Raw genomic sequence first — 14,349 nt, forward strand, 5'->3', positions numbered from 1 at the left:
AGCCAAAATGTGGTTTACTGAGGATATTATTGTTGCTCAGCTGAGAAACTATTGCAGAATTAATTACAGTCTCAAAAGTTTTGAAAAATGATTTAAGTAGTAAAACAGGTTGTTAGTTATTGACATCTTTCCTATCACCTTTCTTAAAGATGGGTTCAACAGCATATTTGTCTCTCTGGAAAAATGCCTTGACTTGCTGATGCATTACATATTTCTTACAAGATTAGGCTTATTGTATTGGAAGAAATATTTAGCATTCTGTCTGAAACAACATAAAATTCCGATGAGCTTTTATTTTTAAGTGAATATATAATTTCCTAATTTATGAAGAAGAAGTTGGAGACACATTCTCATGATTAAATTTTCTGAGAGTTGCTTTTTCAACATATTGTTGTTCTGTACTTTGCAAAAAAAAGGAGGTGTGTTGAGCAGTTTCAATAAAAAGTCTGTTAATAGATTCCCAGACTCTTGTGATCAGATAATGTATATTATGATTGTTGTTTCACTTTACAATAATACTTACAAACTTGCCTCCTATTTCTTTTGATCTGTGTTCTGATTGAACTGTCTAGTGTTTCTGTCTTCCTGTTTGCATATATTAATCAAGATGAATAAATCTTTGTTATTAAACTGAAAGATATAATATTTATTTGTTGGATTTTCTCTTGGCATTTTCAAATATTTCTTAGTATTCAGGTTGTAGATCAGATACTAATTCATTTATTCATTTTTAAGAGACTAATATTTGTTTTTATTGTCCTTAATAAGTTCATACCATATTTAACTGCTATTGTTTTTACTAAAAGACACACCTCACAGAAACAGGAGGCACAGCACATGAGCTACAAGAATGAAAAAATTGGAATTAATTATGCAGTGTCTAACAAATATTAAAACTGATAAGTAATTACATAAGAATTTAAAAGTCTCTAAAATTAATACAATTGTAAAAACGCAAAGACAAATATTGCAATTGACTATGACATTTCAAATAAATTCATTATCTAGTGACAATTACTGTCAGAGACAGTAGAAGGCCAAAGATGAACAGTTCTAATCTTTTACACCACTTCAGTAGAGGGGACAGAGTTAGAAGTAAAGATCAGTTAAGAGAAAAAGTGGAAAGAATTATGCACTTAATAAATAGAAAATAAGGATAAATGAGTGGCAGTGGAAAAATAAAAATAGAAGTAAGTAAAAGAATAAAAATTATAAAAATAATATACACTGAAGAGCCAAAGAAACTGGTACTCCTGTTTAATATCATGTAGCACTCCCACGAGCATGCAGAAGTGCCACAACGTGAAATGGCATGGATTTGACAAATGTCTGAAGTAGTGCTGGAAGGAATTGACACCATGAATCCTGCAGGGCTGTCCGTAAATCTGTAAGAGTACGAGGGCCTGGAGATCTCTTCTGAACATTTTGCAAGGCATCCCAGATATGCTCAATAATGTTCATGTCTGGAGAATTTGGTGGCCAGCAGAAGTGTTTAAATTCAGAAGAGTGTTCCTGGAGACACTCTGTAGCAATTTTGGATGTGTGGGGTGTCCCATTGTCCTACTGGAATTGCCCAAGTCTGTTGGAATTCGCAATGGACATGAATGGATGCAGGTGATCAGACAGGATGGTTACATACATGTCACATGTCAGAGTTGTATCTAGACATATCAAGAACCCCTTATCACTCCAACTGGACCTGCCCCACACCATTACACAGCCTCCACCAGCTTTAACAGTCCCCTGCTGACATGAAGGGTCCATGGATTTATGAGGTTGTCTCCATACCTATACACGTCCATCTACTCAATACAATTTAAAATGAGGCTCGTCTGACCAAGCAACATGTTTCCAGTTACCAACAGTCCAAAGTCATTGTTGACAGGCCCAGGCAAGGCATAAATCTTTGTGTTGTGCAGTCATCAAGGTTACACAAATGGGGCTTCAGCTCTGAATGGTCATATTGATGATGTTTCATTGAGTGGTTCACAAACTGACACTTGTTGATGTCCCAGCATTGAAATCTGCAGCAATTTGTAGATGCGTTGCACTTCTGTCACGCTGAATGGTTCTCTTCAGTCATGATTGGTCCTGTTCTTGAAGGATCTTTATCCGGCCTAACTGATGTTGGAGATTTGATGTTTTACCAGATGCCTGATATTCACGGTACTCTCATGAAATGGTCGTATGGGAAAATACCCACTTCATTGCTACCTCAGAGATGCTGCATCCCATTGCTCATGTGCTGTTTATAGCACCACGTGCAAACTAACTTATATCCAGATGACCTGCCATTGTAGCAGCAGCAACTGATCTAACAATGCTGCCAGACAATTGTTGTGGTATATAGGTGCTGACAACTGCAGCATTGTATTCTGTCTGTTTACATATATCTGTATTTGAATATGCATGCCTGTACCAGTTTCTTTGATGCTTCAGTGTACAGTCATGAGAAGGTATAAAAATAAAATAAAATAAAAATAAATTAGTAAATGACGAAGTAAGTAATTTAGAAAAATTATTCATCTCTAACATGTGAGCTTTTGTCACAGGATCATTATTACTTTATTTTTCTATTATTTTATTTATCTATACGTTTCTTTTTCCTCTCACTATCTGTTCTCCTGGCTTTCTGTTTCTTAACTGCATTATTCTTCCCTCTTGGCATTACTTTTTGTGTTTTAATCTGTCTCATTTCTCAATAACATCTCTTCCAGCATGTCTGAACTGAATCTGGCATAGCACCTACAGATGTTTAATTATTGACCTCCTGCTTTCTCTGATACTTTCTCCTTCATATTTACCACATTTGATCTGAGTATTCTGTGTGCTCCCACAGCCATATCCCACAAAAATTCCTTCTTTAATCTTCACTAATACACCTTTCCTACCTGAAGAAAGGAGTAGTAATTGTGTCACCTGATAATGAGTATTTACCAGGTTTTATGTGTCCCACTAATTTTAATGACTTTCTCAGTTGAATTTTCACTATAACATTATTTTTTGCCTTATAGATGATTTAGTTATGGTTTACTTAACATTAAACTTCTCTATTTTCTTTGTTTCAGGAATAGAATTATGTGGCGTCAAACATCGATCAGCCAACAACTTTAGATCGTGTCTTTGTTTTGCTTTTGGATTTATCACCATAATATTGCTAGCTTGGCTTTTGAGAAACTGGATTTATTTCATTCTTATTACAGCAGTTTTGAGCTGCATCCCATTATTGTTTGTCAGGTAATGTTAAAAGTTTGTAAAATAGAAATTTATTTCCTAATATTCTGTTAAACAAGCAGAACATTGAGAAGTGGTTATGAAAATTGGGAATACGTTGATAAATGGAAAACGAAGAATGCAAAATACCATCAGATTACGTTCATTACTTAAGAATGAACCTAAAAATTGCAGTTATGCTGGACCAGTTCTCGAACCCAGATTTTCCGCTTGTCGCAGGGGGTTGCCTTAACCACTGTGGCTATCTGAGAATATGCCAATATGTCAATTTGTCCTGGTGTCTATTCTCCTTTTTGCTCACGCTATGTTACCGTGATTACCATGTGGGGTAAGATAATGTTTCCTTTCATCATTACCTTGCTGTAGCATGAAATACTGCAGTGTTGTGTCTGAGACACTGTGTTGATGATCAACAGCAGCATTCAGTTAATAATGGACTTATCAATTGGGATTATGGTTTTGCATCACCTGTAGAATATTTCAAAACAAGTGTAAATATTTGCCAGAGCAGGACTCAAACCCAGACTTCCTGCTTGTCGTGAGCTGTTGCCTTAACCATTTCAGCTCTCTGAACATGCTTCCAGCAGCAGCCCGATCTCCATTTGTCCTACTGTATTCCACAAACCATTCATAAACTTGACTTTTAGAGTTGACAGTGTAAAGTCTAGGTCCTTTATCATAAAGAAAAGTGAGAAAGTATCTTTACCCATGCAAACCATGAATTGAATGAGTCCCATTCATATCAGTATGAATAATCTCTAATGTTTATTTTGTTTTGCTTCTATTGTTTTCAAAATGTAAAATTTGCATTTTATTTTCAGTAGAAATGTTACTTCACAAACTTTGATTCTATATTGGTTGGCAATCCACCTCCTAACTGATGTTTACACAACATATTCAGATTGTTAAAATGTACATTTCCAAGTATATGATGCTATTTCTGCTTTACTGACATAGTATCCTTACTACCCACACTATTAACATTAATCTCTTTCTTATAAATTCTACTTGTCATTTTGTACAACCTATGTTCTTTCAAAACACTCACAAGTAAATTATTGTCCTTAAAAAAAATCAGATATTGCATGCATAATAATTTTGTTTTTCAGCCACTTTAGCATAACTAATCGATTTTCTTTGATGTAAAATACATTATAAACTGGGATATAACTAGCTGTGTCTCCTGTTTTTGTATCTTCCAGAACTTTATCATCCATATAACTTACATCCACAGAGTCTTTTAAAGTTACGCACTCAGAAACAGAATTGTCATTATTAGCAATGCGATTTGTGCAACCTCTGTCTAATAACCAATTAATGTGTACATTGTTACCTGGCTCAACATTATTACATGTCACTGTAGGTTGTACCTCTGTTACAAAGCTGCTTATGCTTTTTTTGTTCTCCTGATATCCTGTGTGTCTTGGATGATGTCCACCTCTGGAATGACACTGTTTACTTCAACCACATGACCAGCTGTTTTTATCCCCACTACCCTGCTTACTTTTCTCAGATTCATGAAATGCATTGGATTTTGTATCCTCACTTCCATTCTTGCCTTTTAAATCAAACACTTTAATTTTGCTTTTAACACACAATTCTGTTTGATTCGTTCCCGGGTTCGATTCCCGGCGGGGTCAGGGATTTTCTCTGCCTCGTGATGACTGGGTGTTGTGTGATGTCCTTAGGTTAGTTAGGTTTAAGTAGTTCTAAGTTCTAGGGGACTGATGACCATATATGTTAAGTCCCATAGTGCTCGGAGCCATTTGAACCATTTTGATCTTCTTTTTTTGAAACATTGATCAAGTCCCTGATTTATCTCAAAGATTCTGGCAAGTTCTCAGGTTGTTGTTTAACTTCTCCCTTTCTGCTACTTTTGTGCACTCTAATTTTAATTCATTCACTTTTTTCTCAAAAATAATGAAGAGTATTGCCATATAAGAATTGTCTTTAAATCTCAGTTTGTCCAATTTGTTTCTGCAAGCAGTTTACAGTGCAGTCCATTCCTCTAAGTATAATTTGTTGAACTTTCTCATTATTTCAAATGCAGTTTCCTTATCTCTCATGAATTCTAGTTGCTCGTTTGAAATTGCTCCACATATGTAGTTCATTGCAGTCAGATTTTCTTCTTCCCAAGTATTCTCCTTGTCCATGTTTGTTTTTACTCTTGAAAACGTTTAACATTTTGTCATTTTCACATACTTGATTTGCTGTTTCCCATTTCCATAATCTTCTCTACCAAACACTGGTATCTTGGTGTCAGCTACATCCAGTTTTGCAAAACAAACATTTTGCATTACAGATTTCTTTTTTAGTTCATAACTTATCACTTCATTTTTGAATAAAAAATTCCTTTTTATTAAACAACTGTACTCTGCTACCTATTAATAGTATTTGTTAAATAAAAGTTAAATACAATGTACATCTCTCTTTCTAATGTGAACTCATGAATGGCAAGGAACTGACTGATTGTTTTGTGTCTGTGTGTATATCCCTCTTGATATTGTTGATACTAGCAATATAAATGTACCACATTCTAACACATTTAATGGCTTATGATGGTTCTGACCTTGCTGCTAATACTGCTCACGAGCCATTGCACAGTCCACAAATCGCCCTCCCCCTCCCCCTCACCCTCCACCCACAGAGCATAACTTATTGCTCCTATTTGTCTGTGCTGCCCTACCAATCCTAGTGGCTTGTTGTGCTACCTTTGCAAAGTGTATATTCATAAATGTACATTTAGTATTCCTGGTGATATCATTAACCTTACACTCAAAGTAAGTATGCTGATCATTTTGTACCTCACATTACATGTCTGGCTGAGGAATAAACAGAATTTAAATAAAAGTTAATCTACATGACAAAAAATGCACTTAAAACTAAATTATGCTATTTATCCCTATCGTATTCACAATATTACACTCTACATGCAAATAATTATTATGGTTTTATTTAATGTAGCAACCAAAATTGTTACTGGCCTCACTCGTTTGGCACTATGGCCAGAATTAATCATATATATGCTACTTATTCTCATCGTTAATTAAGTATAATGTCTGATTCATGCCTCATGCTTCAGTTAAAGGGGGTATCAACCATAGGTTGTGTTGCACACACACATTATTGTGGATGAGTTTCTTGTCTTTCATCTGAGTTATCACTGGTTTCCCTACATGCAGGGTTTTTGGAGTGCAGATGAAATCTTAGTCATGCTGCACTCATCACATTGATGTGGTGAAATTGGTGTGCTTGTATTATTTGTATAATTTATTCCACACGTTTACAGAAAGAAGTAATTTTGTTACTCCCAAACTGTGCCATTTTCTGTGGAAAGGTGCCACATTGGCATTTATCTTTGGGAGTTCCCAGTCTCTTAATCATCACTCTTCAGTCCTTTGACTGCTGTACTAGGGAGGATAGACTCTGCTCATGCCAACAGAGTGTTCTTCACCTATTAAAGTTTTCGCAGCCCTGTTGGCACTGAAGCGTAAGTGTAATCTCACAGGCTCATGTAGGAATTTTTTAAAAATTAATACAAAATCTTTAAATACAAATCACTTGCATTTTTGATAATAGGATAAAAGACTGGAGTTGTTGGCAATACTTCTACAGAGTTAGAAATAGAATTATTTTGTTTAACTATCGGCTGTGCATTCTTTAAACAGCTTTGATACTGGGTTCCACTTTTGTGGGTGGATTTACAAGCAAACATATTTAACCAATGTTTTCTAACAAAGCCCACCAAAATTGCTTTAGAAAAGATTTTGTATTTGAAATATTTTGCTAACTAACAGGATTTCTCATTAATGGTTCAAATGTGGTTACATCCTACTAATTTTACAATCTCTGTTTCATATGAGAACCTTATTTTTGCACATTAATATTCCCTATACTATGAAATTTTGGAAGTAGTCAAAGTTTCTTTTCTGGGCTGCAGAATGAGGTATTAGTATATTTTAAGTGCAGATGGTTCTTCTGGATTTTAAATATTGAATATTTTCTCATGTACCAGTATAATATTTCTGTATATCATTTTAATCAATCAGATGTGAGTCAAAATTTAAACAATAAGGAGTTTGAATAATAACTGTTGTTTAAGAATTTTTATGCTATTGCAAATACTATGTAGACACTATATATCAAAATTGGAGAATAGTGTAATGTGTTTATTAGCAGTGATATCAGAAGAAGTAGGGTTGTTCTATCTTCCTCAGTAAATGCTTTTTTATTCCTTATCCTTCACTGCAACTTTTGTCTATCAGCAAAAATATTGATAAATTTTGATCTCTACAAGTATTGTCGCATTTTGTGGTTCCTTATAATATATGGCTTGCACTTATTGTTGTGCAGTGTTTATTTTATACATTTTAAAGTTTGAAGGCGAGTCTACTGAATGTATATGGCATGACAGTGGTGATGAGAAATTGGTTACAGCTTCATTTTGTATCTACATTTTACAAAATTACAAGTCTTTTATTTACATTACTACTCACTTTTCTAGAGAAATGATACTTAATGGTATGTTAATACTATTTTATCATGGACCATAAAATTTCTCTAGATTAGTTAATCTATGATTTGATTCATTTATTTTTATTCTTCAAAGCCTTTGTTGTCCTAAATGTTTTGGTTTATCTCTTTCTTTTAAAACTGTGTACCTACATACAGTTTGTGCTTAAGAATCTACCCTTTAAACTTTAGCTAAGATACAAATAAAACATTCATAGCTAGGTATCTAGGGCATCCCAGGAGCAATATGCAACATATGCAACATATTTGGAAATTGTTATTGTGATTTAAATATTTGAAGCTGAACATCATCAGTTATTGTTTGTGTCATGCATATCTCAAAGATGTTTTATAGTACATGCTTATGGACATCAATCTTTATTTTAATTTCATTAATGTCACCATAGTACAATTAGTGTTTGTACACATGGAAACATTCCAGCTGATTATTACAGCTCCACTGAAATATCCAGGGTCATTCGACAGTAACTGTAAGACTTCGTAGGTGTAATGTATACATAAAAATAAAACATTAAATAAAGTTTATTCTGAAATGGCTTTATTTTAGAGTTATGCAACACATTAGAGATCACAAGTGCACACAAAATTAATTTATCTCAGAAAGCAAGGACACAAACGGAACTGAAATTCAACTCAACTGTTTACTGAATACAGTGGTGTGCTTGACTCCTTACTGCACTCAGAATGTTGCATACTCTGTTCATCTCATTCTTCACAGTGGCACAGCTATTTTCAGTTGGCTGCTGTAGTTGTGCTATATTCTCAATTCCAGCACCATACACAAACTAATTGAGATGATGCAAAGATAGAAGTCCGGGATGTTAAGTTCCAGAGATCTGGTGGGTCAAGCAACTGGTCCTGCATGACCTACACACTTATTGGGATAAAGAACTTTGACATACCCTCTTGTCTCCTGACTGAAATGAACAGGTACACCATCAACAAAGCAACATCAGTCAATATTCAGGCAAACACGACATACCAATAGCCTCTGCGGGCTCATGATGTTGAGGTGGATGTTCGGGTCAGTTACACCAAACAACACCTTATTATCAGGAGTTCATTTATTCACCTCTTTACACAAACAAGGCTTACAAAGAACTGGATAGTGGAACTGCACAAAGATAATGTTTAGCTTAGTTCAAAGACGATACTCAGATCGATACTGGTGTCGACCTCGAAGAACGGCAGTGGAGGGAGTGGTCGGAGCGTTGTGAGCCACGACAGTGAGTGGCGTGGTCGTCACCTGAAGGGGGATAGAAGCGTGCTCGACCTGAGCAGGCTTAAGTCTGTTGGAGAGACTGTAACAGCTGAATCTTTTATCTGGATGTCATAGGTGTTGGCTGAGTCCCATAGAACTAGGTACGGGCCGGTATATGGAGGTTGGAGGGGAGCACGGACAGTGTCATCTCGGTGCATGACGTATTCGTAATTGTCCAGAGATTTCGGGATGTGAACCTTACGGTGGGAGTGGCTGGCAGGCAGAGGTTGATGAAGTCGCATCTGACACGGTCCACGAAGGAAGGTAGGTCAGAATGAGGGAGAGAAGCGGAAGGGCTCACATGTTCACCGGGGAGAACAATGTTCTGGCTGTATAGGAACTCGGCTATTGTGCCCTTGAGGTCTTCCTTATAGATCACACAAATGCCGAGTAGCACAAGGGGAAGGGCCTCCATCAGTGTAGAGTCGTGGCATCGAAGAGCTGCCTTCAAATTGCGGTGCAAGCGCTCAACTAGCCCGATACTTTGCAGGTGATATGATGTGGTATGGATGCACTGGATGCCGCAGATATTACAAATCTCGTTGAATGGGGCTGACTCAAATTGTCTGCCCTGGTCAGTCGTGATGGTAGCTGGACATCCGAAACGCGATAGCCATGACTCGATGAAAGCTCAAGCAACAGTTTCTGCCATAATATTAGGGAGGGGGACAGCCTCGACCCAGCAAGTTGCCCCCTGCGGGTTCAGGGGTTAGAATAGGCCCGTGGTATTCCTGCCTGTCGTAAGAGGCGACTAAAAGGAGTCTCAAACGTTTCGGCCTTATGTGATGGTCCCCTGTCGGGTTTGACCTCCATATCTCAAAATTTTCCGAAGAGCGAGCCGATTGGGGAAGGGCGCCTTACTTGGTGCATTGTGTCCGTGTTGTGTTGAGAACTTTCGCCATCTTATTCGTCGTTGCATTGCAGTCTTGCCCGCTCTCCATCGCTTGGGCATGGATGCGCTCCTGCGTGCACTTTCTGACAAGCACTGTGCAGGGCCATTTTCTGCACTGATGACGCCCATGGACCACATGTCACCTAACATCCAGCACGGTAGCCAGTCCGTTGTGGTGGGGCCGCCATGTACCCTCTTGGTTGTAGCCCCCTGACAACACAGGGATCGCTCTACTGATGCCTGCGCCGTTCACTCCCCACGTATGCCAAGGAGTAGATGCCCATCTCCCTGGGGCATCAGGACTCCCGGCAATGGCCATCCTGCCAGGTGGCTATTGCTGTGGCTGGGTGGCGCCCGTGGGGAGGGCCCTTGGTCGGAGTAGGTGGCATCAGGGCGGATGACCCGCAATGAAGCGTGGTACATCATCTCTTGCTGGCGGCCAGCCGCCAGCAGTCTCTAAGCGTTCTCGGGCTCAATTTAATGCTCAGAAGTACGATCCGAAAACGTTCCCCTCCCTGGCCACGCCGTGGGAAGAGCGTAAGTCTCAGGATGGAGGTAACAGTTATTCGCCCCGATTCTTAGTTTGCACGAGAGCTGATGGGGAGTCTTTTCTCTCCACAAAGCCTCAGTTCTTCGTCGAGCATTTAGAGGACAAGTTTGGGGAGGTGGAGGGCTTGTCTAAAATGCACTCTGGGTCAGTACTGATACAAACGGCATCCTCCGCCCAGTCCCGCAGGTTACTTGCTTGTGACAAGTTGGGGGATGTTCACGTTTCTATTACACCACATAAGAGTTTAAATATGGTCCAGGGTGTTATTTTCCATAGGGATCTCCTTTTGCAGTCTGATGACGAGCTGCGCGCCAACTTAGAACGTAGAGGTGTTCATTTCGTCCGGCGCGTTCATCGGGGTCCGAGGGACAATCAGGTTGCTACCGGTGCCTTCATCTTGGCCTTCGAGGATGATACGTTACCGGAAAAGGTCAAGGTGATGGTCTACCGATGTGACGTCAAGCCCTATATCCCTCCCCCGATGCGGTGCTTCAAGTGCTGGAAGTTCGGCCATATGTCTTCCCGCTGCACTTCCAGCCTCCCATGTCGCGATTGCGGACGCCCATCTCATCCCGATACTCCATGTGCCCCGCCTCCCATCTGCGTCAACTGCGGGGAGCACCATTCACCTTGCTCGCCTGACTGCAAAGTCTTTCAGAAAGAGCGCAAAATCATGGAATATAAGACCCTGGACCGGCTGACCTATACTGAGGCCAAACGGAAATATTACAGACTCCATCCTGTGAGAATGACATCTACTTATGCAGCTGCTACAACAACTGTGCTAGCTCCATCAGTTTCGAGACTTCCAGCCAGCTCGATAAGCAGTAAGACTCCTCCTGCCCCCTTGCCCGTGGGGGGCTCTACCCAACCGGTTGCTCCTGCACCACCTACCTCAGGAGCAACCTCCTCCCACCTGTCGGGGACGTCCATCCCCGCTTCTCAGCCGGAGAAGCGTCTAACTTCTTCGGCTACTCTCGCCCGTAAGAGTTCCCTTGGGACCCTCCCTTCCCAGGGTTCCACCAGCGGGAATGATGACTGCCACCAGTGGCATAAGTCCTCACCAGCGGCCGGGCGTAGGGCTTCACGATCCTCCTCTGTCCCGGAGACTGAATCGGTGAAGCCTTCCCAGCCGGTGAAACCCAAGGTTCAGCGAGAGAAGTCCAAGAGAAAGACCTCTAAGGCCAAGGAACTTGCGGTGGCACCAACCCCACCGCACCTTTCGCGCTCTGCGTCTGAGGATGAAGTCGAGATTCTAGCGTCCGCTGAGGACCTTGATCTCGCTGGTCCCTCAGACGCCATGGATGCCTCTCGTACGGGTACTGAATCGGTGGCAGTGAGTGAACAAGCGGCGTAAATTGCCTTCCCAGTCCTTTCACGCCTTTCTCAGCCATGGACAATACCATCCTCCAGTGGAACTGCGGCGGTTTTTTCCACCATTTAGCTGAGCTCCGCCAACTTCTCAGCCTTCGCCCTTTCTTCTGCATTGCTCTCCAGGAAACTTGGTTTCCAGCGATGCGAACCCCCGCCCTCCGTGGCTATCGGGGTTATTACAAGAACCGAGCAGCTTATGAAAGGGTGTCTGGTGGCGTCTGCATATATGTCCTTCACACTCTGCACAGCGAGTCTGTCCCTCTCCAGACGCCTTTAGAGGCTGTCGCTGTACGCGTATGGACGCCACAGGCTATTACCGTCTGCAGTCTTTACATTCCACTGGATGGTGATGTCTCGCAGCATGTCCTGGCTGCACTGGTCGCCCAATTGCCGCCGCCTTTCTTGCTATTGGGCGACTTCAACGCCCATAACCCTCTGTGGGGTGGGTCAGTGGCCACAGGTCGAGGCGCCATCGTTGAACATTTGTTGTCGCAGCTCGATCTCTCGCTGTTAAATGATGGCGCCTTCACGCACTTCAGTGTGGCGCATGGCACCTACTCCGCCATTGACCTTTCCATCTGTAGCCCTAGCCTCTTACCGTCTGTCCAATGGAGTGTGCATGACGACCTGTGTGGTAGTGACCACTTTCCGCTCTTTTTGTCACTACCACAGCGTCACTCTTCTGGGCTCCCTAGCAGATGGACTATGAATAAGGCTGACTGGGATTTGTTCTCCTCCACTGCCGCTTTTGAGCCTCTCTCTACTGATGACATTGATGCGGTGGTTCAATCTGTCACCACCGGCATCGTTACTGCCGCCGAATCTGCCGTTCCCCGTTCTTCTGGGTCCGCTCGGCGGAAGGCTGTGCCTTGGTGGTCGCCTGAGATCGCTGAAGCGATTAAAGATCGCCGGCGGGCGCTCCAGCGTCACAAGCGACATCCCTCCTTAGCCCACCTTATCGCCTTCAAACGGCTGCGTGCGCAGGCCCGCCTCCTTATCCGCCAAGGCAAGAAGGAGTGCTGGGAGCGGTATGTGTCCACCATTGGCCTCCATGTCACTCGCTCGCAGGTCTGGGCCAAGATTCGACGCGTCTACGGCTATCGGACCCCTGCCAGCGTCCCTGCGCTCTCACTGAATGGAGCCGTTTGTACCGACTCCGACGTCATTGCAAATCGCTTAGCAGAGCATTTTGCTATGAGTTCCGCTTCTGCGAATTACCCCCAGGCCTTCCGCTCCATTAAAGAGCGGCTGGAACGTCGGAGCCTTTCGTTTCGCAGCAACCACCCGGAATCTTACAATGCTCCATTCAGTGAGTGGGAATTTCGCAGTGCCCTAGCTGCTTGCCCTCATACCGCTCCTGGGCCAGATGGCATCCACTGTCAGATGCTGAAACACCTTTCAGTGGACTGCCAGCGGCGCCTTCTCGATCTTTACAACCGTCTTTGGGTCGAAGGGGAGTTTCCGTCGCAATGGCGGGAAGGCATTGTCATCCCCGTTTTGAAACCTGGGAAGACCCCTCTGGAGGTGGACAGCTACCGTCCCATTAGCCTCACCAACGTTCTTTGCAAGTTGCTTGAACGGATGGTGAGCCGGCTCTTGCATTGGGTACTGGAGTCTCGGGGCCTTCTGGCTCCGTCTCAGGGTGGGTTCCGTAAAGGCCGCTCCGCCACCGACAATCTGGTGAGTCTGGAGTCGGCCATCCGTACTGCTTTTGCTCGCCGTCAGCACCTGGTCGCTGTCTTTTTCGACATGCGGAAGGCGTACGATACGACATGGCGTCATCACATTCTTTCTACGCTTCATGGATGGGGTCTTCGGGGTCCTCTGCCGATTTTTATCCGCAATTTTCTGTCGTGTCGTACCTTCCGCGTGCAAGTCGCGGCCTCGTATAGTTCCTCCCACGTCCAGGAGAACGGTGTGCCACAGGGCTCTGTTTTAAGTGTCTGTCTGTTTTTAATAGCCATTAACGGGCTTGCTGCGACCGTGGGAAATTCTGTCTCCGCTTCCCTGTATGCTGACGACTTCTGCCTTTATTACAGCTCTACTGGCATTACAGCTGTTGAACGTCAGCTACAGGGCGCTATCCGTAAGGCGCAGTCTTGGGCTGTAGCGCATGGGTTTCAGTTTTCGGCAGCCAAGACCTGCGTTATGCATTTCTGCCGGCGCCGAACAGTCCATCCTGAGCCGCGGCTTTATCTTGCCGACGAACTCCTTGCTGTGGTGGAGACCCACAGGTTTTTGGGGGTGGTTTTCGATGCCCGGTTGACTTGGCTGCCTCATATCCGGCAGCTGAAACAGACTTGTTGGCGGCATCTAAACGCTCTGAGATGCTTGAGCAACACCCGCTGGGGCGCCGACCGCTCTACACTGTTGCGGCTCTACCAGGCGTTAATCCAGTCCCGTCTGGATTATGGGAGCCTGGCATATGGCTCAGCATCCCCATCTGCGTTCCGGGTGCTGGACCCGATTCTCCACAGTGGGATACGCCTTGCCACTGGTGCTTTC

General features: G+C 42.6%; 1 protein-coding gene across 1 annotated transcript in view; it reads left to right on the forward strand.

Annotated features, from left to right (window-relative positions):
* The window catches only part of LOC124556420 (solute carrier family 22 member 7-like), a 167,568-nt gene that overhangs the window by 67,292 nt on the left and 85,927 nt on the right, over positions 1-14,349 (forward strand). The window contains exon 5 of the mRNA XM_047130378.1: positions 3,069-3,237. Coding sequence (XP_046986334.1) covers positions 3,069-3,237 — 169 coding nt within the window. The remainder of the gene's footprint in view (positions 1-3,068; positions 3,238-14,349) is intronic.

This window comes from Schistocerca americana, chromosome X, assembly GCF_021461395.2.
Source record: "Schistocerca americana isolate TAMUIC-IGC-003095 chromosome X, iqSchAmer2.1, whole genome shotgun sequence".
Classification (NCBI taxonomy): Eukaryota; Metazoa; Arthropoda; class Insecta; order Orthoptera; family Acrididae; genus Schistocerca; species Schistocerca americana.